The sequence below is a fragment of the Canis lupus genome, chromosome 13 (assembly GCF_003254725.2).
Source record: "Canis lupus dingo isolate Sandy chromosome 13, ASM325472v2, whole genome shotgun sequence".
Classification (NCBI taxonomy): Eukaryota; Metazoa; Chordata; class Mammalia; order Carnivora; family Canidae; genus Canis; species Canis lupus.
The window spans coordinates 38,064,165-38,090,187 of record NC_064255.1 but is presented as its reverse complement, the minus strand read 5'-3'; the positions used below and the strand labels follow the sequence as shown (position 1 = coordinate 38,090,187).

General features: G+C 65.5%; 2 protein-coding genes across 2 annotated transcripts; one reads left to right on the top strand and one right to left on the bottom strand.

Moving 5' to 3' along the window:
* The first annotated feature begins 53 nt into the window (after positions 1 to 53).
* On the top strand, positions 54 to 26,016 carry BOP1 (BOP1 ribosomal biogenesis factor). The gene is made up of 16 exons (XM_025450664.3): positions 54 to 398; positions 1,975 to 2,169; positions 12,910 to 12,990; positions 23,103 to 23,257; positions 23,355 to 23,472; positions 23,552 to 23,653; positions 23,727 to 23,939; positions 24,015 to 24,176; positions 24,254 to 24,334; positions 24,418 to 24,487; positions 24,570 to 24,702; positions 24,783 to 24,963; positions 25,050 to 25,338; positions 25,434 to 25,518; positions 25,603 to 25,710; positions 25,798 to 26,016. The coding sequence occupies exons 1-16, from the start codon at positions 54 to 56 to the stop codon at positions 25,949 to 25,951; spliced, it is 2,472 nt and encodes an 823-aa protein (XP_025306449.2). The 3' UTR covers positions 25,952 to 26,016.
* Positions 19,828 to 21,626, bottom strand: SCX (scleraxis bHLH transcription factor). The gene is made up of 2 exons (XM_025450826.3): positions 20,976 to 21,626; positions 19,828 to 20,158 (listed from the first exon to the last, which is right to left on the bottom strand). Exons 1-2 carry the CDS (start codon positions 21,531 to 21,533, stop codon positions 20,120 to 20,122), a joined length of 597 nt encoding a protein of 198 aa, XP_025306611.1. The 5' UTR covers positions 21,534 to 21,626; the 3' UTR covers positions 19,828 to 20,119.
* Positions 26,017 to 26,023: the final 7 nt, after the last annotated feature.

The window sequence follows — 26,023 nt, the reverse complement described above, 5'->3', positions numbered from 1 at the left end:
GGGGCAGCGCCGCCGCCGCCGCCCGCTGCGCACACACGGCCCCGCGGCCTAGCATGGCCGCCGCCATCTTGCGACGCGCGCGCTCCCGCCGGCGCCGCCCGTTCGCGTCACCCTGGCGCGCGCACGCCGGCCCCGCCCCGTCTCCGACCGCCGCGCGCCTGCGCGTGCTGGCCCCGCCCCACCGTCAGGCCGGGAGGGGAGGGGCCGGCCCCGCCCCTCGCCCCCGCAGACCCCGCCCCCAGCCCCACGCGGCCCGCGCTGCCGGAAGTGGCGGTGCGGGTCGTGACCGGCTGGGCAGCATGGCGGGCGCTCGGGGCGCGGGCGGTGCGGCGGCGGCGACGGGGGCTCGACCCGGGAAGCGGCCGGGGGGGCCCGAGGCGGCGCCGGAGCCAGAGGAGGTGACGCGGGAGCGGGCCCGGGCGGCGGGGCTCGGGCGGCGGGGCCCGGGGCCGCACGTGGTGGCGAGTCGGCCCACGGCGCGCGGCGGGCCCGGGATCGGGAGGAAGAAGGGCTCCGGGTCCTGCGCGTCCGCGGCGGTGGGGCGGGGGGCGGGCGGCCTCCGGGGGGTCGACGTATTGAGGCGCTGCAGCGCGTCAGCCGTGTTCCGTACGCGTAGGGCGCCGTGGAGGCCGGGCTCCCGGCGCTGGACGCGTGGCCTGCGGGGGCTGTCAGTCCGTCCGGGTCCAGAGTCCCGGGAGCACGTGCGGCTCCGCGCCGCGTCCCCCTCCCCAGTGTACCCCGGGTGTCCCTCCCCCGGGCGTCCCCCTCCCTCAGTGTCCCCCGGGAGTCCCTCCCCCGGGCGTCCCCCTCCCCCCAGTGTCCCCCGGGTGTCCCTCTCCCCCAGTGTCCCCTGGGTGTCTCTCCCCCTGGGCGTCCCTCTCCCGGGTGTCTCCCCGCCCCCTGGTGTACCCCGTCCCCTGGTGTCCCCGGGTGTCCCCTCCCCCGATGTCCCCCCTCCCCCAGGTGTCCTTCCCCCAGGTGTCCCCCTCCCCCTGATGTCCCCCTCCCCCTGGGGCCCCCCTCCCCGGGTGTCCCCCTCCCCCAGGGGTCCCCCTCCCTCGGGTGCCGCCTGTGGCAGGTGGCTCCGTGCCCAGGTGACTCTGCCACACGGGGTGGCTTCCTCCCCGCATGGTCTGTTGTGCTTTTATTTGCTGTTGTAGTTGTGTAGCTAAGTATCAGAGATGCGCAGTGTGATTGAGCTGAAATCAGAGTCGTTTCTGTGAAAGCTGTTCTAGGAAAGACTTCTAACGCGGTTCCAGGCTGCCTCCCTGGGTGAGAGCTGTGGACTGTTGAGGAGTGACAGCCAGGATTCTGTGCTCACATGCTTCCTAGAGGCTACAAGTTCTTAGTTTTTAAAAGGCAGGGACAGGTTCCCCCAGCGTGTCCTGGAGACTTAGGATGAGATGGCATCTGAAGCAGAGCTCTGCTCAGGAGCTGGGCCTCACCCAGGAGCGGGGGAGTAGCTCTCTACGTGTCTTTAAGTAAAACTTGGATCATTTTTGTCACCATTCAACCCACTTTGACAACTTACCTCAATGTTGATTTCAGTCTAGTTGGATACGGGGGCTCCTGTTTCAGGGATACAAGCCCCTGTATGGTCCTGTCTCTGCTGGTCCCGTCTCTGCCCTCGTGCCCTCATAGCTCTGAAGTTTGCCAGCATGGGGTGTGGAGGATGGAGAGCCCAGGGTGGTTATGTGATGGGAACTGAACTCTTAAGAAAGAGGTGTCCTTGAGAAGTCCCTCCCTTGTGAGATGCGGGAAGTTAAACGTTCCTTCCAAGGGCAGGCGGCCGTGCTGCCAGTGGAGGCGGACGGGCAGTGGGGAAGGCTCCACCCGGGTGCTGGAGGTAGAGGCTTGCGACCTGAGGACTGTGGCCTTGGAGGCTGGCCACACAGAGCCTTGGGTCAGCAGGGTGCCTGCTGGGTGGCAGGCGGCCTGGGGGTCTGGCTGTCATCACTACTGTGCTCCTTGCAGTCCTCTCTCGCCGGTGCCCCTGCTCCCAGCCTCCAGGAGGGCAGCGATTCTGGCCTGTCTGAAAGCGAAGAGAGTGTGTTCTCAGGCCTGGAAGATTCCGGCAGCGACAGTAGTGAGGATGACCCGGCCGAGGAAGAGGAGGAGGTCAGCAGTGATGAGGGCCACGGTGGGCCGGAGAAGACCGCTGGGCAGCAGGTGAGTGAGTGAGGAGCCTTTTCTTTCACAAAAGAAAGTGACCGCCAGGTGTTAGGCTCTCTGAGGGGCTGTCCCCGCACTGTGCCCTTCTCCCAAGTTTCCTGGGGAACCCCAAGGACCACGATGCACCCGTGGGCACATTTGGGGCCATGAAGAACACTTGCTTAGAGCTGGCTTGCTCTGAGCTCTTGGGTGTTGTTTTTCAAACACAGTTACGTGTTCTGTTCTCAGGAACTCCAAAAATCCCACATGCCTGGGCTTCCTCTTCAGGTGATTCTGAAGTCCCCTCTCCATGGCCCTCAGCCCACTTGGCTAGACTCAGTCGCAGGCCGGACCTCCTGGGGGCAAGGCCCGGGGTGGGGCTGGGGGGAGCTCTCGGGACACGCAGGAGACCCCAACACCCGAGCCTGATCCCAGGGAACCTCACTGCTTGAGGCTTTGGCGCTGTACGTGACCCTGGGATGATGGGGAAGGGTGCACTTTGCCGTGAAGTGAGAAAAATGAGAGAAAAGCTTGGTTTAACTAAAATACAATATTTGTTATTTGGAACGTTTGAGAGAGTAGTTTATAACTATTGGTATTCTCGGTGGGTCTGGTGTTAATACCTTGAGTCATACGGAAATGCACTCCCGTAATAGAAACCAAAAAGCCAAGCTTGTTTGATTGTTTCCTAAGAAGAAAGGATTTAAAGTGATATTTAAAGCTACCCCATTCAGGCTTTAACCATGATGCCGGCGTGCACATTGGATGGTGTGTGAAGTGTACTGACCGGTTTGTAGGATGATGAGCAACTGTTTTTCCTCCTTTTTTTTTTTTAACTTTTTAAAATACAACATTTTAAAATACATGTTCGGAGGATCCCTGGGTGGCTCAGTGATTTAGCACCTGCCTTGGGCCCAGGGCGTGATCCTGGGGTCCTGGGTTCGAGTCCTAGGTCGGGCTCCCTGCGTGGAGCCTGCTTCTCCCTCTGCCTGTGTCTCTGCCTTTCTCTCTCTCTCTCTCTCTCTCTCTCTCTCTCTCTCTGTGTCTCTCATGAATAAATAAATAAAATCTTCAAAAAAAAAAAATACAAGTTCCTTGACAAAAATTAAGCCTTTTCTCGAGACTACTTAGTGTAAAGAGTTAAAGTTCTCATTACTCTTGTTCTACTTGGTGACCACGGCTAATAGTTCAATCATTTTTCCTTTTTTTTTTTTTTTAATTTTATGTATTCATGAGAGACACACAGAGAGGCAGAGACGCAGGCAGAGGGAGAAGCAGGCTCCCTGCAGGGAGCCTGACGTGGGACTCGATCCTGGGACCCCGGGGTCACGACCTGGGCTGAAGGTGGACGCTCAACCGCTGAGCCACCCAGACTGCCCCTCAATCATCTTTCCATGTCTTTTCTCCTCCTCTTAGAATTAAGGATCCACACATCTATTTATTTATTTAGTAAATTAGGCTCCACACCTGTGAGATCAAGACCCGAATCACAATCAAGAGACTCAACCTACTGAGCCACCCAGGCACCCCTGATTTTTTTATTTTAAAAAGGGGTTTTTATTGTTTTTTATAAATAAAATTTTAAAAATAATTTTTAGATTAATTAGTTAATTTTTGAGAGAGAGAGAACGCATGCTTGTGCATGAGTGGGAGGGGCAGAGAGAGAAGGAGAGAGAGAATCTTAAACAGACTTCCCGCTGAGCAGGGAACCTGATACAGGGCTTGATCCCAGTACCCTGAGATTAGGACCTGAGCTGAATTCAAGAGTCAGATGTTCAACCAACTGAGCCACCCAAGCGTCCCTAAAAATAATCTTTAAAAATTAAATAATTTGGCGGGGGGCAGCTGGCTGACTTGCTAGGTAAAACATGCTACTCTTGATCTTGGGGTCATGAGCTTTAAGCCCTGCATTGGGCATGGAGCCTACTTTAAAAAAATTTTTAAATTACTTTTTTTTTTTTTTTTAAGATTTTATTTATTGATTCATGAGCGGCACACACAGAGACAGGCAGAGACACAGACAGAGGGAGAAGCAGGCTCCATGCAGGGAGCCTGACGTGGGACTCGATCCCCGATCTCCAGGATCATGCCCCGGGCTGAAGGCGGCACGGAACTGCTGAGCCACCCGGGCTGTCCTAAATTACTTTTTTAAATAAAAATCTTCTATCTGGGGGCGCCTGGGTGGCTCAGTTGGTGAAGCACTGTCTTCGGCTCGGGCTGTGATCCCAGGGTCCTGGTATGGAGCCCCACATCAGGCTCCCTGCTCAGCGAGGTGTCTGCTTCTCCCTCTCCTCGTTGCTCGTGCTCTCTCTCAATCTTTGTCAACATCTCTGTCTCTTTCTCAAATAAATAAAAAACCTTAAGAAGTTCTACCTGAGGCCCCTGAGTGGTACAGTCAAGTGTGTGTCTCTTGATTTTGGCTCAGGTTATGATCTCAAGGTTGTGAGATGGAGCCCCACATTGGGCTCTGTGCTGGGTGTGCAGCCTGCTTAGGATATTCTTTCTTTCCCTGCACCCCTCCCTTTAAAAAAATTTCTATTTAAGTTCTCTTAGCTAGGTAACATGTGCAACTGTTTCAAGAGGCTGTTCCATGGAGTCTGGTGGGAGGGGCGCTCATCCTGGTGTGCCCGTGCTCTATCCCTCCGCGCTCGTCCACCCGCTTCTTCCTCGGGTTCCTGCTAGCGAAGCTCGGGTTTCTCTGCAGTACCACGTTCTTGGGTCTGCTTGCTCGCTCGTTGGGCAGGGACTGAAGCCACAGCACAGCAGAGAGTAAATGCCCTCCCTTTTCCAGAAGGTGGGGGGCAGTCCTCTGAGGGTGGAGAGGCTGCACCTGGCTCTGCAGCAGCCTGACCCCTGTCCCTCAACTTGAAGCCAGGACCAGGGCCCCTCCAGTGTGTGCTGTGCTGGGGCAGCGTCAGGACTTCACCCTCCTCATCTCCTCTTGGGGGAGGCGTCCCTTCCTCCCATCCCATGCCCGGGCTCTGAGGGCCATCCCTGTCCCCTGGGGGTCATCCTGGACGTGAGCCCCACAAGTCATTAGGGGTTCTGGCTTCCACTTACCATCCTGGGCAGCCACCCCGGCCTGGGGGTTCGCGTCTCTGGCTTTGTCGTACTTGTATGAGGGGCACGGGCGGCCCCTGTTGGAGGGGCCCTAAAGCACGTCTCGTGGTTGTCGTCCTGTGAATTTCTCTAGGCCTGAAGGGGGGGTGTTCAAAGTCCTTCCTAGAACTCTTCCCATCTCTCCTTTTTCCACCTGTTCTCGGAAGCCATCCCTACCCATCCGACTGGTGGAGCTGGACTCTCCCCAACGTCTTCTGCTCACACTCACTCTTTGGATGGTCTGGGCCCTGTTTCTAACCAGCAGCCAGTCCCCACTTCCCGTTCTCCTGTCTTCCCACGGTCATGGCTGCTTGGGGGGTCCGGGAGCTTTGTGTTGGTGGGCACTGGTTGGGCCTGCGTTCGGCCGCCCGGAGCCTGTCCAGCAGCGCCTGCAAGTAGAACCTTCCTACCACGTTGGGGGTTCCACCGGGTCAAGGTCTTCTTGGGGGTCTGCTGGCTGACCTTTGCCTGTTGCAGCCGGTGGGTCATCACGTGTCCCCGTCAGGATGCTCTGCCACTGGGGTGGGCCATCAACGCATGGCCCCCTTCTGTTGAGCCGCTTCTAGGATTGGTGTCTCGCTGCCACTGCCGGTTTTGTGGATCCACCCCAGCAGGGACTGCGGCTTCTGCTCCTGCGCTCGCCAGCTGTTCCAGCGTTTTAACAGCGAGTCCCAAGAGTTCTTGGGCTCCTGGCCAAGGCCACCTGTACGGTCTTGTAATTAGCGGCCTTAGGTGAGCTACTTCTGCAAGGCAAAGTGACGTTTTCCTGGAGACCCTTGGGCTTCTGTGGCCACAGAAAAGCCCGGCTACTCCTACTCCTTGCCTCCTTGCCGGGCCCGGTTCTTACCAGACCGCTGACAGCCACCACGCCACGGGGCCGTCCACCGACCTCTAACACTGTGTGCTCCCGTCGCTCTTCCACATTCAGTCCCCTTATCCTGTGTCAAGGCTTCACCACTTCCAAGGATGGGCAGGCAACCACCTGCTGGCTCGACCACTGTGCTGCGGGTGCCTGAGGGCATCCTGCCCCACCAGCCCGCAGGCGGAGATGGAGATGGAGATGGCCAGGACACAGCCTGAGGTGCCCATTGCTGGTGGGGTTCTCCCAGCTTTTCTGACTGCAGGGCCACGCCCCGGCCCAGCACTCTAATCAGCTCAGCAACCCGTCCGTCTGCCTTCCTGTGCCCGCAGGACTGTCAGGGGGCCCTGCCCTGGGAGCCAAGGGGGCCAGGTGTGTCTGCCTTCCCAGACGGGCTGTGAGCGTCCTGCTGAAACCATCCACGGCTGGGAGTGGATGGCCAGCTGATCACATGCACGTCCTGTGGAGACTGCCCTGAGTGTCCTCCTTTCCCCGCGGGAGGAGATGGGGCTCTGTGGCCAAGATGCCCAGGCTCGTCCGCAGGGGCCAGAGCCCACTCCTGGTGGTGCTGGGCTGCCCTGGGCGCCACTGTACGTGAGCTCCTCCCTCTCCGTTCCCTCTAGGGACTTTGGAGAGGATTCAGACATGTCTACCACTTTCTTTTTAACTGTTGTGAGGGAGTACGTGACGAGCATCACAGGAACACAGCACCTGATGGCTCAGGAGCTCCCCGTCCCTCCCACTCCGCCTGCCCCTGCTCCCTGTCCTTGGGTCTTTCGAGGGTGTTTGCATGCCCCGGCTCCTGCGTGTGCCACTCCCGACTGCTTCCTACTTGCCTTCTGCTGCTCTGGCTCTGAGGGCCGCCCTCGCCCCTCGGAGGGTGGGCAGTGCTGCGTCAGTCCCCTCGCTTGTGTAGGCGAGTCTTGGGATGCCTTCCGAGAAGCAGCCCTGGATCAAAGGTCAGTGCGTTTTTAGTGGAAGGAAAGCGTGCCGCTTTGCCCACATGACAGCCCCTCACGCACCTGTTTGCCATCCCTCCGGAGACCGTGTGTGGGTAAAAGGCTTCATTTTCCCCCTCTGATAAACGGGAAGTGTAGCTTCTTGTTGTTGCCTTGTGACTTTTTCTTATATGAGTAGCGAGGCATCGTTTCCTGTGTTCCTGTGAGGATTGCATCGAGAAAGCTATCGCGCGCTGGGGGTCGGGTTGTGCGGCCTGCACTTTGTGAGTCGGAGGAGGCCGCTTGGACCCTTGGCCTTGGCCGCTGCTGAACTCGAGCCTCTGTGCCCTGCTGGGCCCACAGCCCCTCCCCAGCCCTGCCCTCCTTCCCCGCTTCTTCCCCGGGCCTGCCCAGCATGTGCCCTGGCCCCTGGGAGAGGGCCGGCAGGTCCTGATGGGGAGGGAGGAGGCGGCAAGGGAGCTTCCTCCTGACCCCCTTTGTTCCTCGCCCTCGGCTGACGTCTGTCTCGGAGGCCCTTTGGTCGGCTTCCCAGGCTGGAGCAGCTGTGCGTGTGCTGGTCCTGCGCGCGAGGGCGCCAGGTGCTGTTTGTCGCTTACCAGACACTTAGGTGTTGTGTGACAGGAGCCCCATGCTTCGCAGCTTAATGGGAATGAGCTCCTTGCTTCTGGGGGCTGGGATGGCGGCGGGAGTCAGGGTGCCACTGGCAGGGGCTGGAGGAGCTCAGGGGAGGAAGGGCACCGTGTATCGCGGGGGGCTGGTCGGTGCGTGAGGGTAGGGTCCGGGCCGTGGCCCGGGGCCCCCGTCCTTCTCGGGGGCTTTGCCTCGGGGCCCTGTGTTTGCAGGGGGGTCCATGGCCTCGGGTTGCTTGCACCCGGCAGATTCGCTTGTTTGGAGCGTGCAGTGTTGGGTGTGGGACCCGCGGAGCTCCTCCGCCGTGACTGCAGCGTCTCCCGGGGACTGCGTAGCAGAGCTGTCTCCAGGTCCCCTCAGGACTGGCCACCCGGTCACCCTGAGGGCCGTGGGGGTGCTGTCCCGAGGCTCCCCCGTCCCAGCACGCCCAGCCACCTGTCCCAGGCCCTGGCCTCCCGCTCGGTGGGGCCTCTCCGGGCAGGAGGGCCGTCGCTTCCCTTCATCCTCCAAAGGGCACCTGCAGCCCCCGGAGGGGCGAGGTCGTCATGCTCCTCGGTTCCTCAGTGGAGCGGAGTTGTGTGCTGAAAACCAACTTCTCCCCTTCGGTGCTTGTTTGGTTCTGCCTTTCCCGCTTGTGTCTACGTCGGTCCTTCTTCTTTTTTTTTTTTTTAAATTTTTATTTATTTATGATAGTCACAAAAGGGGGGGGGGGGAGAGAGAGAGAGAGAGAGAGAGAGAGAGGCGCAGAGACACAGGGAGAAGCAACTCCATGCACCGGGAGCCCGAAGTGGGACTCGATCCCGGGTCTCCAGGATCGCGCCCTGGGCCAAAGGCAGATGCCAAACCGCTGCGCCACCCAGGGATCCCTACGTCGGTCCTTCTTATAGGGGTTTTTTCCTATCTTGTTTTCTGTTGTTCGGAAGTTCCCGTGGCCGTTCAGCGGTCTGCTCCCCCGCCCAGGAACGTACTGCAGACCTAGGGATCACGCCCAGGTATCTTGGGAAGAGTTCTGTGCGGTCCATACTGAAAACCCACGGGCAGAGGGGCCTGCCTGGATCTCAGCATGGCTCTGGGGACGGCGGCGGAGGGCCTGCCGGGAGGTTGGGCAGCATGCCCTGAGTCTGGGGCCCAGGCCGTGGCCGTGCTGCCGTGCAGGGGTCCAGGCATGGGCCCTGCTGGAGTGGGGTGGGGGTGCCCTGACTGATTCACAGCAGCTGGTTATGGAGCTCACCTCAGCCGGAAGTGCCTGGCCCCCCAACCAGAGAGCCCAGGAGTGAGCCAGCGGCTGGGGGGGGGTCGGCCCCGTGGGGGAGGCAGGCAGCTCTTGCGGGATCCCTCCCAGGGCTCGGAGCATCAAACAGCCGTTTTATGGCAGGCTCATTTCTGGGGATCAGAGTTCAGGCAGGGTGAGGTGTCGTGTCTGCGGCGACGTGGTCAGTGGGGTTGGGGGTATCCCACAGCACCCCCAGCCGGCTGCCACCCGAGAACGGGGCTGCACGATTGGAGCGTGTCAGCCTTCCCTGTGCCCTCCAGCGTTCTGCTCTAGGACACTCCTCACTCATCATGCCCTATGTTTTGGGGCTCAGGTGAGGGTCCTAAGGAAGAACAGCTGGGGTCTCTTCACACATGTGTCCATAGGGACACCTGGACAGCTGGCACTTGCTGGGCATCTGTGCCTGCCTGTCTGGATCTGCTTACCTAAGGTCCCCGAGGGCACAGCGGGAAGGTCTTATGGTCTCGACTCAGAATTCACACATCGTGGGTCTGGGCTGCTTTCCTTAGACAGATGAGCCAGCCATAAGCCCACCTGGATTTGGGGAGGGGGCACATAGACTCTGTCCCTCAATGGGAGGACAAAGATTTCCAGCCATAGTTTCAAACAGCCACAGTCTCAGGGCGCCTGGGGGCCTCTATCGCTCGAGCATCCCAACTCTTGGTTTCGGCTCAGGTCGTGATCTCAGGGTCGTGAGATGGAGCCTTGGGGTCCCCACTCTGCTCTGACTGTGCTTAAGACTCTCCCCTTCTGCCCCTCTCTCACCCCACTCCCCCATGCTCCCCCTCAAGTAAATCTTTATTTTTTGAAGATTGTATGCATTTACTCCTGAGAGAGACAGACAGAGGGGCCGAGGCATAGACAGAGGGAGAAGCAGGCTCCATGCAGGAAGCCTGATGGGGGACTCAATCCGAGGACCTGAGCCAAAGGCAGACACTCAGCCACTAAGCCACTCAGGTGTTCAAATAAATAAATCTTTAAAAAGAACTAATAAAACAGCCCTAATCTCCCCACTGTGTACAAAATGCACCTCCTGAACTTTATCCCTTTGCCATGCCCAGCCGAGGGGCCTCGTCTGAATCAGGCCTGGTGCCGGTGCCTCGTTCGCACACAGTGCTGGCGTTTCTGTTGTGAATGGGGAAGCGGGTAGCTCGGGGGATCCAGTGCTCTCTGGTGTTCCTAAATCGGCCGGGTGTTAGCAGCCTTACCTGGTATGGGGCCAGCTCCTGCTCTGGCTCCTGGGAGGGACCCTGCTCCCCAGTCGCCTTCCTTGTGCCTGAGGTGTTGTCTGTGGCCTCCAGATCTGTGGCCTCCAGGCTCTGGTGCTGTGTATGCTTTAGGAGCTGCACTTCCCTTGCCCTCTGCCCGCGCTCCTTGGTAGGGGTGCCCTGTGCACAGAGCGCTGCTGTGTCGGGCTCAGCACCACCGCGGGCCACCCCCCAGGTCCCTGAGAACGAGTGTCCAGGTGCCTGGGCCACACGAGCCTGGCGCATCTCCCGTTGACCTTCAGGGTATGGAGGCTGCCCTTCCTTTGGTGCCTCTGAGCCTCCCCAGAACCCTCTCGAGGGCGAGCCTGACCCAAGGGAGGCTGTGCAGGGAGCCAAGTCGGCCTGGCCGCCGCTGGTCTGCGCCGCTGCGGGGCTGTCAGGGTCCCCTGTGCGCCCCGAGCCCGGTGGCAGAGGCGGTGGGTGTGGCAGGCTGGGTCTGCAGCTGGGGACCACAGGCTCTGTAGCAGTTGTCACAAGATGCGATTTAGGCAGCCGGAACCCCCTCGGGGCCTCCCCTGGTCCTCACGGTGGGTTCTGGCCTTGGGGGTGGGCAGAGAAGCAAGGGTGTGCTCCCCGAGGACCTGAGCTGGGCTGGGGGACGGGCCTGGCCTGGGCCCTGGTGCTGCTGTTGCCCACCCCGAGGCTCCCAGCCTGCTGCCAGCTGCTCGCCCGCCCTCGTGCTGTGGGCCGTGTGCCCCTGTTCTCGCCTCCTTGGCCCCCGGGGCAGCCGGTCGGGGGCCCCTGGTCTGCGCCTCGGGTCTGCAGAGCCCTGCTTGTCCGGGGGCATCTGGGGGTGCGCTGCAGGGGCAGGGGGGGGGCGGTGTGTGTCCTGCAGACCGCGGAGACTCTGTGCCTGAGGACCAGGGTCTGGGCTGGGGGGGCCGGTCCCTGCTCAGCGTTCTTCTGTGTTTCACGATCTTTTTAAGTTTTCCTTGTTTTTGTTTTTATTTTTCTTCAAGATTTTATGTTTGAGAGAGCGCGCCCCAGGGGCCACGGGAGGGGCAGAGGGAGAGGGAGGAGCTCCCTGCTGAGCGGGGACCCCCACCCCCACCCCGGGGCTCCATCCCAGGACCCGGGCTCTCACCCAGAGCCTCCACTGAGCCTTCCAGGCGCCCCGTAACTTCTCCGTGTTTTAAAATGCGGGTACGGTACCGAAGCCAAGGTGTCCCAACCCCGTCCCGAGCGGGCCGTGCTCTGCTGCCACCTGGTGGCCACCATGCCCCCTGCGCGGCACTCGGTGGGCGGCCCGCTGTGTGGGGACCTGCACCCCGCCGCTGGGGTGCGCCCGCCTTCCGGGGGGCCTGCCGTCTCTGGCTCCTGGGCCAACCCAGCTTGGGGCGATGGGGGCGGATGGGGGCCCCGGGACCGTGACTGCCTGCTGGGACCCTGTGACTGCGGCCTGAGGGGCAGGGCCCCTGGGCCCCTGGGGCTCCGTGGCTGGTGCTGCGGGCAGCTGGTGGGAGGCTGGCTGGCACTGGGGACCCCCCCAACCCCACCCGCCTGGGCCACCATGTGCAATGGGAGCTGCGGTGGGCGAGGCTGGAGGGGAGCTTGGGGCTTGGTCTCATGGCCCCCTACCCACACCCTGCACCCATCAGGCTGTGCTGACCCACTTTCGGTGGGCAGGGCTCCCACAGTGCCTGCAGCATGGGGAGCGGGGGTTGGGGAGACATGGAAACCCAATCCCGCCTTGTTCCTGGCCTGGAAAAAAACTTAGTCTCCCACCCTCCCTACATTGAGGGAAAAAACAGGCGGGAGGAAGAGCCACCTCACAGGCCTTTGGCTCCTGCCCGGTCAGGGGGAGTGGGGCTCTGGCGGGGGTGCCTCGCTCAGGGGCTCCTGCTCCCGAGTACTTTACTGCGCCCAGGAGTGAGAGGTAGGGGCTGTTTTCCCCATCAGTTCTGGTTCCGGGACACCCGATTCCCCCACCCTGTGAGGGAAGAATCTGTTTTCCAGGTTTGGGTGTGAATGTTCAGGGCACCCACTCACTGACCCGGGGGACACGGTGTGTAGGGCGGGGGCACTCTGCAGGTCGGGTGCCTCTCTGGGCCTGTGGCCGCCTTGGGGAGAGGCTGGCAGCGGGCCCACGGTGGTGGCCGACAGCAGGTGCCACACGCTGCTCTCCAGAGGGGCTGGGTCACGTGTGGTACCCCCTGCCCTGCCCTAACTGGCTGCCACTAAGCGGCCACCCCCATTCTGCTCCCTGACCCTGGGCTCTCCGGGGCCTGGCGGCACTGGGTATGGGCCGTTGGGCCAGGACCCTGCAGCCGGTTTTTTCGTTAAAGGGTGCAGGGGTGGCTGGGCCCTGAGCGGGTGGCTTTGTTGCCAACCTGTTCCCGTCTGGCGCAGGTGTCAACCCTCCCCAGGCTCCTTCCTTGGAGCTGGAACATAGTGGTGGGCCTGGCCCTTGACAGAGCACCCCAGGTGGGGGCGGCAAGGCCCACGTAGACCCGGGGTGTCCCTGGTCTTGTCTAAGGCCCGGGGCCAGGTTGGAGCTGCTGAGAGATTGAGGGTCGCGGGAACCTTGGCCTCAGCTTCGGCGAGAGGGACAATTTGGTCTTCCTGAGCCTCCACGCTCCAGGAGGGGCTGGGGGAGCACGGGGTGGGCTCCCGCCGAGGTCGGAGGGTGTCACTGTGCCGACATAACCGTTGTCCCCTTCTCTCCTGCAGGCTGCGACCCCGAGCCCCAGCACAGAGGTGGCGAGAGCGCAGGGCTGTGAAGAGTATGCGGTGGACAGCTCTGACGAGGAGGTGGGGCTCGCCTCTTCCACGAGGGGTGGGGGGCCTTCCCCAGGTGGGCTTGCTGCACCAGGCAGGGAGGAGTCAGGCCGCCGTGAGGGGCCGCGCTCCGCGCTGGAAGGGCGATTTCGATGTAGGGGTTGGGGACACATGTCTGCTGGAGTGTGTGTCATCGCTGGGGAAGGGAGTGGGGTGGACGTGACACGGTGGACCCCCAGGTGCTCCGTGGAGGCTGTGCTCCTGCTCGGTGGGCACAGAGAGGCTGGGGCAGGGCCAGCTTCCATCTCAGCTGGGGGTGACAGGCCCCAGTGACAAGGGCAGCCTCGTGCAGGGGAGGGGTGGCCTCTGGGTATTGCCCCTCCCCTCGCTGGTGTCCTCGAGGTGTGGACTGACCCGGGGGCCCCTTCAGGTTTATGGCCTGAGGAGACAGCATGGGGGTGGGCGCGAGGGCCCCAGGTGGCCTCCAGAGGCCCTGGCGTGTGGGCCATGCCCTGTGTCTCGGCTCCGGAGCTTGCCTGGCTGGGGAGGGCTGGAAGCCGGGGTGCTCTGAGCCCCGAGGGCCCGTCTCCTCCTGCCTGTCCCCTCCCAGGTGTGCCCCGGTCACTGGCAGGATGCGCGCCCCCCCGGGTGCGGCTCCTTGGGCGCGGGCTATGGGGCTGGAGGAGGCCAGCTTTGGTGCCGGGCTCGCGGGGACAGCGGTCCTCCAGGGCTCTTCCTGCTGCCTGTCAGGGGCGTCCCGGGGCCTGGGGAGGCCCGCGCCCCCTCCCCTGTCCGGCCTCCACCCCCACGCTCGCGCTCTCTTGGCAGCGGCTGCAGGAGCCTTGGCCGCCGGCCCGATCTGGTCTCTGTGCGTTCAGAGAACAGAGACAAAACAAAATAAATTGGTTTCCTGGCCGGAGCAGCGGGCGCGCACGGGGAGGGGGGCAGCGCAGTGCGGCTCCCTGCCTGTCTCCCCCCTCCCAGGGGCTCTGGCTGTCGGCAGCCACATCCTGTCGGCTACTTTTTTATATTTGGTATTTTGAGAAATCGATGATGGTTGTAAATGGAGTGCAGAGGCGGGGGAGGGGCCGGGCTGCCCACAGGGAGGCTCCTCCCGCCGGCGGCCGCGTGGGGCTGCGGGGGCTGCTTCCTCTGGCAATGACTATCCCATATGTGTGAGTGACAGGGGGGCCCTGCTGCCGCCCCCCGCTTCTGCCAGCGCAGCCACCGGCTCGAGGGGGCGGCACAGCTCATCTTTCAGGGGCTGCGCCAGGCCCGGCAGATGCTTCCCTCCCCGAGCAGCACATGGGCACCGCGTCGTCCACCCTGATGGGCAGGGGTGGGCTCGGACAGAGGTGGGGGGCCGTGGGGTACCTGCTGCGCAGCGTGGGGCTCAGGGCCCCCAGAGGCCATGGTGTGGGAACGCCCGTGCCGTCGGGGCATCCCCTTCTCCCAGGGTCCTCGGAGGTGGCAGGTGGGGTCTGGACCCCACTGAGGCTCTGGCCAGCAGCAGAGGTGTCCTGGTGGGGTTGGTGCTCCCGGGGCAGCGAACCTTTGTGGAGGCTGTGGCTGGGCAGGCCCGGGGTGGGATGGAGGTGCCCCCGGGCCCCCTTGCCCCCTTCCCCCTCCCCGCCTCTGCATCTGAGGCCTGGGGGAGGCTGGAGCTTCTGGACTGCTGGTCTCTTGGGGGGGCCCCACCCCAGATGTAGACTGGGATTGTCGGGCTCCTGCTCCCAAACATCGGCCTTCCTCAGTCCCCAGATTCACGTCCCGAGCTCCATGGGGGCCCTGGTCCCCAGGATGTGCTGCTGGGCCTGGCGGGGGTCCTGCAGTGGGGGGAGCCCGGCCACTGCAGGCCGTGTGCACCCCACCCCCGCGATGTCCACCTCACTTCTCTCCCACGGCACCGGCACCTCACAGACGTGATCTCATCCAGCCGCCGGACCCCGGGGAGGTGGGGCGGGGGGTGGGCGCTGGCGGCCTCTGCAGCCCGGGCCCTCCTTTGTTTCCAGCAGCTGGGAGAAACTGAGGCTGGCAGTAGGTGAGAGGTGAGGGGTGGCCATGAACTCTGGTCGCAGGGCTGGGAGGCACCCCGTGTGTTGTCCCCCCCTGCTCCCCCCCCCCCCCCCCCCCCCGCCCACGGGCCAGGCCCGGGTGGGGGCGGGGCGCAGCGCTGGCGGCTCCTCGGCCTGGCTGCGCTGTAACCGGGCCCGCCGGGACGGCCCAGGCCTGTCTGTGCGGAGCCCGCGATCCCTCTGCTCTCTCGCCAAACGGCCGTTAATGGCCTCTCCCAGCTACTGAACCGGCAGCTGCCTCCAGCCTGGCGGCCTCCCGCGCCTCCGCTCCTCCGGCCCCTCGGCCGCCCCGCCCCGCCTGAGCGCTTGCGTCGCTGCTGGCAGCGGGAGCAGCGGCTCAGGTTTCGGGCTGTTTGTGGGGAGCGCCGGGCGCCCGGCCTGCTCGTGTGGGCCTGACGCCCCCGCGGCCCGCGAGCCTGTCCCTCCCGCCGGCCTGACCCAGGCCTCGCAGGTGGCCGCTGTGCAGTGGGCGTGCCCCCCTTGACCGCAGCGCCCCGCGGGCCTTCCCTCCAGTTCTGGCTGGGCCACGCGCTTGGGCCCCGAGGCCCGCCCTCCCCCGCCCTGTGCCCGCTGGAGCTCCGGGCCATGAGAGGTGGGGGTGCCCCTGGCTCTGGCGGCAGCGGTTGCAGGGGGTGCGCCGCACTGGAAGCAGCTCCCTCCTACGGGACAGAGCAGGGTCTCGGGACAGAGCAGGGTCTCGGGGCCGGGGCCACGTGGCCGCCAGCAGGTGAAGGGAAGACCCGACTCGGAGCCACGTCCCCCCGTTACTGGGGCACGTGGGTGGTGGAGGCCCCAGCCTGCTGCCGTGTGCCCACTTGGAGCCAGTCTCCTTGGCAGTAGGAACCCAGGCAGGCAGGTGGGTGGGACGGGGCCTCGTGAGGAAGAGGGTTTGCCCTGGGGCTGGGGCCAGGGCTGCTCCTCCGCAGCTGCAGGGCCGCCTGGGGAGGGCAAGTTCTTGGGAACGGTGGGTGAGGAATAGCACCTGCGCCAAGGACGGGCCGGGGGCTGGCGGGAGCCCTGCGGAGTGAGCTTGTGGAGCGCTGCTGGGGCAGGTGTGCAGCCCTGGGGCCAGGCCCAGCAGGAAGCTCAGCGGCTCTGTTGGAAGCATGGGTCTCACGGCAGGTCTCCACCATGGCAGGTCTCCACCGCGCAGCAGGGATGTGGGCCTGTGCGCACACCCTGCACTCCAGAAGGGTTTCTGGGAGCCCCTGCCTGTAGGTGGCCAAGAGTCAAGGGGCCCCATGTGGGAATGCGCACTGCACCCTGGCCAGCCCCTGGAGATGGGCGGGTGGGCGGGGGCCCTGGGGGATCTGAGGACCTGGGAGCTGGGGCAGCCTGGCCGTGCTCTCCCCATCCCCATGGAGGGACACGTGTGATGCCTCGGGTGGGACTGGCTGGTGGCACTTCCAAGGGGGACACACAGATGGAGGGGCAGTGTCTGGGTCGCCTTCTGCAGAAGTGTCCTGCTACCTGACTTCGCAGACAGAAGCGGCGGTCTGATGGAGGAGGTTTGGGAAGATAGCCTTGAGTGCCCCACCTGGCCCCCTGGCTCAGCCAGCTGGCCCATGGCCCTGTCCCCTGCTGGGGTCCCCCACCCGGCTTTGGCTTTTGCCATGGGAAGAGGCCAAGCAGGACCTGGCTTTCTCCCCTTTGGTCTGTGAACCAGGACTCATCCTCCTGGAACCTTCTGTGGGTTCAGATGCAGCAGGTGAGCCTGGGGCACGCGGCCCAGCCTCCTCCGGGCCCGGAACTCCTGACAGAGATTAAACGCCGCGGAGGAGCGAGGAGAGGCCGAGCTCAGGAAGGCCGAGTGGCGCTCCGAGACAGGCGGGAGCTTCGTGCAGGGGGAGCTGCGCGAACACTGCCGGCATTGTAATCGGAGAGGGGCCAGGGAAAAGAGAGCGCCTGAGCGAGGGCGGCTGACCCCACGCTCCCAGGGGACAGGTGGGAGAGGCAGAACGAGGAGAGAGTGAAGGATTCCAGAGGTGGGCCGGCTTCCTCTCTCGCAGACAGACACGGGAGGGAGGTGGGCAGCGGGCCAGCTCCGTACCTGCAGTTCCAATCTGCGGTCCTGACAGCTGCAGCCACTTTGGGGAGGGGGAGGGGAGGGGCTCATCGAGAGCGGAAAAATCCCAGCCGACACATCAGCCAGTTGTTGCTCGCTGCCTATGTCCGGTGCAGTCTGGGGGGTGGGGACCCCTGCTGGCCTCATCCCCTGGCTTGTCCTTGGGGCACTGCGGCCCCCCAGGAGAGCGGGGAGGGGGGCGTCTGTGTCCTCTGCCTGCGTCTCTAAGCTCCGTACCTGACCTGGAGGGGTCGGTGGGTGCTTGCCCTCGCGGGGTCACATGTGCTTCCTGGCAGCCCACAGGTGCCGAGCAGGGTGGGGGCCGGCTGGCCTGCGGGCGCGGGACTGGTGATGAATCATGTGGTGCCGCCAGCAGCTCATTCCCGGGCCGGGGACAGGGAGCTGACAGCCGGGGCCGATCAGAGTGTTTCCAGCCCAGCTTGGCCCGCAGAGGCGGCTGCCGGCCCAGGGCGCGGGCCGGGCCCCGCCTTTCCAGCTGCCTCTGGGGCTGCACTGCGCTCGCACTGGGGAGCCCCAGGTCTTTGTCCGTCCCCCTGGAAGGCGAGGCCAGCGTGCTGGGGAGGAAGCAGGGCCCGCATGGGCAGGGAGCACCTGCCACCCCCAACCCAGCGGCCGTGAGGAGCCCGGTGGACTCCAGTGGGGCCGCCAGGCTCAGGCCGCCCGCCACCCCCAGTCTGGTTTGAATTTCTGGAGCAGTGAAGGGTGACGGAGTGCTCCTCCCCCGCCCCCTCCGCTCCCTCCTGCTGGCTGGCGGGCCAGGCCCTCGCAGCCGTGCTGCTGCTACCGGAGCAGCTCAGGGAGCACCGGGCCTGCTGCCCAGGCCTGAGTCGGCCAAGCTGCAGCCACTACTGGGAGTCACAGGCCCGGCAGCGGAGAACTTGGTCCGTGCGCACCATGCCCCAACGGGCTAGGTCCCAGGGGACCTCCAAGCAGCCTATCCCCTCCTGCCAGCCCCCACATTCACAGAACCCCCGCCAGGGCCCTTCTGACGCCTCCTCAGTCCCGGGACTCCCAGGGCTGCCCCTTCCTCACAGTCTTCTCAGGCCTTGCATGTTAGCTGTTCCCCATTCTGCCTTTGTCACCTGCCGAGCGGCTCTGTGACCACAAGGTGGGTGCCCACTCGGGTGCTCGGCATCTTGGGGGGCTTCGCCATGGAGGTTTGCATCCCCCACCCGGGCTCAGGTGTGCAGATGGATTCTCCCAGGTGAGGGGTGGGTGGGCCACAGACCCTCCCCACAGAATGTCCCCTAGTGCCCGGTGAGGCAAGGAGGTGGGCGCAGGTCCTGGGGTGCACCTGCCTCCCCGGACACCTTCCCCCGGGCCTCTTTCAGCCTCCATCTGGACCCCCACCTCTCGGGGCAGGCGGGCGGGGCAGGGGCTTGCCCTCTCCCCCCTTCCTCTGGCCAGCTGGAGGCTCCTGCAGGATTAGGGAAAGGAAATTTGGGGTTGGGTTTCCCTCTGAATGGAACCTGCCGTGGCGACTTTTTATCCTGTTATATTTCTATCACGTTGGACGCGGCCCCCCCTCTGGCCCTTAATGGCTCTGGCTTTGAGAGTTTCCTCCAAAATTACACCACCGCTTCCTGCTCCGCAGTTCCCCAGAGCTCCTCTGTGCAGAGGAGGGGGGCAGCTCTGGCCCTGCCCTGTCGGGGTGCCCACGTGGGCTCAGCACCTGGCCTCTCCCTGGGGGCCCAGGAGGGCGTGACAGTGGGGCCCCTGATCCCAGGCTGAGGACTGGGAGGGCCCAGGGCCGGCACCTGGCGCCCTCGGCCATTCCCTGCCCAGTCTGGCCGGAAGTCAGGCTGCTGGCCCACGGGGGTGGGGGCTCACTTAGTGTGGCCCCCCCACCCCCCACCGCCTTTCTTCTCTGCTGTACCAGCAGAGCTCAAGCCACTAAACCGTAATTGTCACCTGCAGGATTTTAATGGTCAGCCAGCTGTGCACAGCTCGGGGAGAGGGCCTGGAACTGCCCTCCTCACGAGCAGGTGGGGCCTTTGGGGGAGCTGGGTGGGGCACAGCGGTCGGCAGCCAGGGTTCTGTCCACGTGAGCGGTGCTGCAAGGGGCTGAGTGGCGGGGGGGGGGGGGGGCAGGGGTCAGGTAGGTCCTGTCTTCCAGCTCGAAGGGGTGGGGGAGCCAGGGCACCTCAGCGGAGGTGAGACCCAGAGCCCTGTTTGGGGGCCCAGGGTGGGCACCCAGGGGTGCATGTGGGGGGCTGCCGTGTGGCCTGCACTCTTAGGCCCACCAAGCTTGGAAACTTGCTGTGCCAAGCCGGGCCCCTCACTCAGCCTCCCCCGGGGTTTCCACTTCTTGGGTCTCTGCACAAACACTGAGGCCCCGAGGCTTGGCATGATGGTGCTGCACGCTCTGCCCTCCTCGCCCCTTCAGGGATGCCTGGGTGCCACGCGGGCCTCTGGGGTGGAGGCCGGACTGCTCGGTCCCTTGCTGTGTGGCAGGGGCCTTCCTCTGTCCTTCCTTTGCCCTCCTGTCCCTCACTGGTCTCCTTCAGCCCCCAGGCCGGGAGGTGCGTCACTCTGCCTCAGGCCTGGGAGGGGTGGCCTAGGCCCTGGAGGGCGGAGGCTTCCCTGAGAGCTGGTGCTGCTGGCCCAGGAGACCCGGAGATGGGAGGACGCAGCCGGGAGACCGCGCCCCAGGGGCTGCTGGGCTCAGGCCGGGTCCTGAACCGCTCAAGAGGACAGTGTGCTCCACGCTTGGACGATACTGTTTTGTTTTTAATTATACAAAGTTTCCAGACTTTATATTATCATATCAAAGACACAAGATACCAGCACGTAGTGGCCAGAAGAAACCCCAGGTAGGAAGCCAGCACGGAAGGTTCCAGTGGGCCCGGCCCGTTGGGCCAGTGCAGAGTCCTGTCGCTGCTTGTCTGTCCGCCGGCCCCCCGTCGCCAGAGGCGGGGCCGGCCAGGTGGGCGCCCTCCCAGGAGGCCTGTGCCCGAGTCAGGTCCACATGGGCTCTGTGGGTAGCCCGGCGGCGTCGCCTCTAACTCCGAATCGTCGTCTTTCTGTCTCGGTCCTTGCTCTGCGGAGGGAGGGGGCAGTGTCAGGGCCTGGGCTCCGACCGCGCCAGCCCGCACCTTGGGCCTCCCCGCTGGGTGCTGTCTCAGCTGGCGGGTGCTGAACACACCCCTTCCACGCTCACCCCGGCTTCCCCATGCAGTTTGGGGAGGAGAGTACACTGCTGCACGGTCGAAATTGTAAAATTAAATTTCCCAGATGTTCAGGCCCCAGGAGCTCCCGCGTGCTGTCTGGAGAGGAAATGGGGATCGGGAAAAGCCGCGCCGCATTTTCTCCTGCTCACCCTGCTTTTCCGGTGCCACCAAGCCCGGCAGGAGCTGTAAATCACAGCCGGCCGGCACTCCCGCGACGTGGCCTTCTCCCCAGCCCCCACCACCCCACCGGCGGGCCCCACAGGCGCACCCGGGTGTGAGTGGGCAGCCCCAGGGCACGGGCCGGGCCCGGAGGAGGGCTGGCAGGTGCCTGGGGAGCCTCAGGCCTGGGCCGGGGGTCCCGTTCCTTCGGGGACACGGTGGGGGGGGGCCCAGAGCCGTCTGCACCAGGCCTGGCCCGGTCCCCCAGCCTCTTCCCGCTTGGGGTCTCCCTGCCCCCTGGCCTCCCAGCTGGTCCTGGGTGGCCCCCTTCGGTCCACGGGTCCCTGAGGACCCGAGGGGGGAGCGGGCCCAGTAGGGCCGGGCCTGGCTGCTGCGCGGCAGCCTCCTCCCTCCCTGGCCTGGGGCTGGCAGGTGCGGGGGCGGGGGGCCGGGGCCCTGCCCGGCAGGTGTGGGTGGCCAGGGTGGCCCGGACCGTGCATGATGCGTGCATGCCTGGGCGACACTCACCAACTTTCTCTGGTTGCTGAGGCAGAAGGTACAGATCTGTTTGGGCTGCGCGTTCTCGCCGTCGCGGGCGGGGGGCGGTGGGGGCGGCGGCGGGGGGCTGCCAGGACGCGCAGCGTGGAAGAAGGGCCCAGAGTGGCACGGCTGCCCGTCGCCGCAGGCCTCGCCCACGAGCAGCACGTTGCCCAGGTGCGAGATGTAGCTGGACGCCAGGCGCAGTGTCTCGATCTTGGAGAGCTTGCGGTCGGCGGGCTCCGTGGGGATGAGCGTGCGCAGCGCCGTGAAGGCCGTGTTCACGCTGTTGGTGCGGTCCCGCTCGCGCGCATTGGCCGTGTGTCGCTGCCGGGGCTCCCTGCCCGGCCGCCCCCCGGGCCCCGCGGCGCCGCCCCCCGCCCGCCTGCCCCCGGCCCGCCTCCGGGCGCCCTGGAGGCCGCAGCGCGCGGCGTGCACGCGGCAGGGCTTCTCGTCGGAGCCGGAGCTCTCGCTGCCCCGGTCCTCGTCCTCCGACAGCGCGCTCACCTCGGGGTACAGGTAGCGGCCCGGCGGCGCGGAGCGCAGCATGGCGAGGGACACTGCACCCGCCGTCAGCTCCGCCTCGCGCCGCGCATGTCGCCGGCCGCGCGGCCGCCCGGGCCGGGGAGGCGCGGGTCTCGGTGGCCCGCGGTGGCGGCTGCGGCGCCGCGCGCACGTGTGCGTCCCGGGCTGTAGCGGGGCCGCGGGACGGGCCTTTATAGTGGCGGCGGCCCCTCCCCCGCGCCGGCCCGCCCTCCTCCCCGCCTCCCGGCCCCGGAGGCCGCAGGGAGCAGGGGCCCTCGTCCCTCTGCCGCCTCGCGCCACGACGAAGGGGCCCGGGGCATCTCGCGGCCCGGGCTGGGGGGGCAGGCCCTGGGGGGACGCCGGCCCCGCAGCCCCCTCCCGCCCCCGCCGCAGCGCCGAGGGGAGGGTCAGGCGGGCGCGACCCAGGCAGGTCCTCTCCTCCTGCTGCCGCCGCTTAACTCAGATGCCCTGGCCGCGGTGCCTGGCCACACCCTGTTTGTCTGTCGGCCTCGCTCCTGTGCACACTCGGGCCTCCCGTGCCAGGCGGGGTGCGGAGGGGCGCAGAGCACCCCGGGGCTGGGGCTCACCCCCCCCCCCCAAGGCCGCCCCCGACCCCCGTGTGTGTGTATGGGGGCCCTGGGGGCATGGCCTCCCCGCGGCGGCCGCACGCTCCAGGTCCCACACAGGCTGTGCCCTCTGCCTCGGAGACCCTCCCCGTCCCCTCGCTGCAGGCTCTGGGGTCTGTCTGTGGTTTAGGGGTGGCCGCGTGGACGGGAATCAGGCCCCCCATCCCAGGCAGAGAAGGAAGGGCCGGGGCACGGGGGGCGTGCCTGAAGGGCGGGCTTGCTGGGAGGGCGAGAGTTGGCAGGGCTGGGGCGGGCAGGTGCAGAGGGGCAGCGCCAGGGGGTCCTGCGCTCCTGCGAGGGGCCCTCGGCTCCCTGCTGCGCTCGGCGGCCTCGGGGCCCCTCCCCCTGTGGCCACCATTCAGGAAGCGGCCGCCTGGGCAGCAGTCTCCGCGCTGGGCGGAGGGAGGGTGGTGGCTGGCAGGGGCCTCGACCAGGAATGTGTGTCCAGGAATGTGGCTGCTCTAGGGTGGGGGGCAGGAGCAGGGAGGGCTGGGGGGGTCGAGTGCCTGCCGGGCACGACACAGTGGCTCCTACCTCCCCTTGGACTGGCTTGGCGGGGTCTTCGCTGCGTCCCTGCTTGCGGCTACCCGTTTTTGCCTAAGGCCCCCACCAGGGGAGGGAGCCCATGGGCGATGAGGTCACCCTTGTCTGTGGCTGCCCAGAGTCCTGGCCAAGGAATCCAGGGGGGAGGCTCTGGGGTTGGCACCACTTCAGTGGAAAATGTGAAGGTACAGCTCCGGCGCCTCTGAGGGCCAGTTGTGGGGGGATGGGGGACAGCACCAGCCGCCGTGCCACGTCACACCCCAGGGAGAGGACATGTGTCGGGGTGCCTGGGGACTGCCCCACCAGCCTTGAGGCCCATCCCTTTGCTCTCACTCCCCCACCCTTGCCTGTGACTCTTGGGGAGCTTGAAGGAAGGGGTGGGCATGGTGGGTGCCCAATGCTGACACACTGGCCTGCCGCCCAGGACATCCGGAACACGGTGGGCAATGTGCCCCTGGAGTGGTACGACAACTTCCCCCACGTGGGCTATGACCTGGACGGCAGGCGCATCTACAAGCCCCTGCGCACCCGTGACGAGCTGGACCAGTTTCTGGACAAAATGGACAACCCTGATTACTGGTGAGGAGGCTGGGGCAGGGCCTGGGCGCGGGGCCTGGGTGCGGGGCGGAGGTGCTAGGTGCTGGGTGCTAGGTGCCAGCTCTGACTGGGTCCCCAGGCGCACGGTGCAAGACCGGATGACGGGGCATGACGTGCGGCTGACTGATGAGCAGGTGGCCCTGGTTCGGCGGCTGCAGAGGGGCCAGTTTGGGGACGTGAGCTTCGATCCCTACGAGGTAGGTGGCAGCGCCTCGCCCTGGGCGTCCGGGGTTGGTTGCAGGGTCACGGCCCACATGTCCCTGCTTGTGCCCGCAGCCGGCTGTGGACTTCTTCAGTGGGGACCTGATGATCCACCCGGTGACCAACCGACCTGCTGACAAGCGCAGCTTCATCCCGTCCCTGGTGGAGAAGGAGAAGGTAGGCGCGGTCGCCGTCCAGAGTTCCCAGAGTTCCCGCATGCGGCCCACACTGACCCGCTCTGCGCCCGCAGGTCTCCCGCATGGTGCACGCCATCAAGATGGGCTGGATCCAGCCTCGCCGGCCGCGGGAGCACAGCCCCAGCTTCTACGACCTCTGGGCGCAGGAGGACCCTGACGCAGTGCTGGGCCGACACAAGATGCACGTGCCCGCCCCCAAGCTGGCCCTGCCCGGCCACGCGGAGTCCTACAACCCGCCTCCCGAGTACCTGCCCAGCGAGGAGGAGGTGGGCCTCGCGCGGGTGGCAGGAACGGGCGGGCCTGTTGGGGCGCGAGCTCCCGGCTCACCCCTGTGTCCATAGCGCCTGGCGTGGGAGCAGCAGGAGCCGGGGGAGAGGAAGCTCAACTTTTTGCCACGCAAGTTCCCCAGCCTGCGGGCCGTGCCGGCCTATGGCCGCTTCATCCAGGAACGCTTCGAGCGCTGCCTCGACCTCTACCTGTGCCCTCGGCAGCGCAAGATGAGGGTGTGTGCGGGGTGGTGGGGCGCCTGGGTGGGGGCGCGGGAGCTGGGGCGGGGTGACCTCATGCTCTCCTATCCCAGGTGAACGTGGACCCAGAAGACCTCATCCCAAAACTGCCGCAGCCGCGGGACCTGCAGCCTTTCCCCACCTGCCAGGCCCTGGTACGTGGCGGGGGGGGGGGACGGGGACGGGGGAGGGGGAGCGCCGGGGAGGGGTCCGTGGCCTCACTGCTCCTTCTCTGTAGGTCTACAAGGGTCACAGTGACCTCATTCGCTGCCTTAGTGTCTCCCCAGAGGGCCAGTGGCTGGCTTCAGGTGAGCCTGCGGCAGGGACGTTGCTGGCTTGTGGGGACGGGGGCGACGGCCAGGCGGTGAGGGCCTTGTTTGCTGTACCCAGGCTCTGACGATGGCTCGGTGCGGCTCTGGGAGGTGGCCACTGCCCGCTGCATGAGGACCGTGCCCGTGGGGGGCGTGGTGAGGAGTATTGCCTGGAACCCTCACCCCACCATCTGCCTCGTGGCCGTGGCCGTGTAAGTGCAAGGCGCAGGGGGCGCCGGGGCAGCGGGCACAGACCTGAGCCTGACAGCCCGCCGCTCACTCCCGTCTGCAGAGAGGACTCGGTGCTGCTCCTGAACCCAGCCCTGGGGGACCGGCTGGCGGTGGGCGGCACGGATCAGCTGCTGAGTGCCTTCGTCGCCCCCGAGGAGCCCGCCGAGCAGCCTGCCCGCTGGCTGGAGGCCTCCGAGGAGGAGCGGCGGGAGGGCCTGCGGCTGCGCATCTGCCACGGGAAGGTGTGGGGGTTTGCGGGGGGGAGTGGTGTAGGCTGGGGTGGGGGGACAGACGGACATTCCCGCTGAGCCGGTGTTGCCTCCCGCAGCCGGTGACGCAGGTGATCTGGCATGGGCGCGGGGACTACATGGCCGTGGTGCTGGCCGCCGCGGGCCACACACAGGTGCTCATCCACCAGCTGAGCCGGCGCCGCAGCCAGAGCCCCTTCCGCCGGAGCCACGGGCAGGTGCAGCGGGTGGCCTTCCACCCCGTGCGGCCCTTCCTGCTCGTGGCTTCGCAGCGCAGCGTCCGTGTCTACCACCTGCTGCGCCAGGAGCTCACCAAGAAGCTGAGACCCAACTGCAAGTGGGTGTCCAGCCTGGCGGTGCACCCTGCAGGTGAGGGCTGGGGGGGCAGGGGGGTGAGGAGGGGGCCGGGAGGGAGTGAGGGTGTGCGTGCGCGCCGCAGGTCCCACCACCCCATCTGCCTCCAGGGGACAACATCATCTGCGGCAGCTACGACAGCAAGCTTGTGTGGTTTGACCTGGACCTCTCCTGTGAGCCCTACAGGGTGCTGCGGTGAGAGCGGGCACCAGGGGTGGGGACCCTGCCCCCCTCCCCCCCGCCCCGCCCTGCCCTCACCCACCCACCCCTGCACCACAGGCATCACCGGAAGGCCCTCAGGGCCGTGGCCTTCCACACCCGGTACCCACTCTTCGCCTCTGGCTCGGATGACGGGAGTGTCATCGTCTGCCACGGGATGGTGTATAAGTGAGTGCGGCCCACGGCCTGCCTGGGGTGGGGGTGGTGGTGCTGGGGGGGGTTCATGCTCTTGAGCCCCTCCCCTCCCCCCTCCAGCGACCTGCTGCAGAACCCGCTGCTGGTGCCTGTGAAGGTGCTGCGGGGGCACACGCTGACCCGAGACCTGGGGGTCCTGGATGTGGCCTTCCACCCCACCCAGCCCTGGATCTTCTCCTCCGGGGCCGATGGCACCGTGCGCCTCTTCACCTAGAGCCGGGCCGCCTCCACAGGGCGCAGGGCTGTGCGGGCGACCCTCAATACACGTGTTCCCCCCGACCGGTGG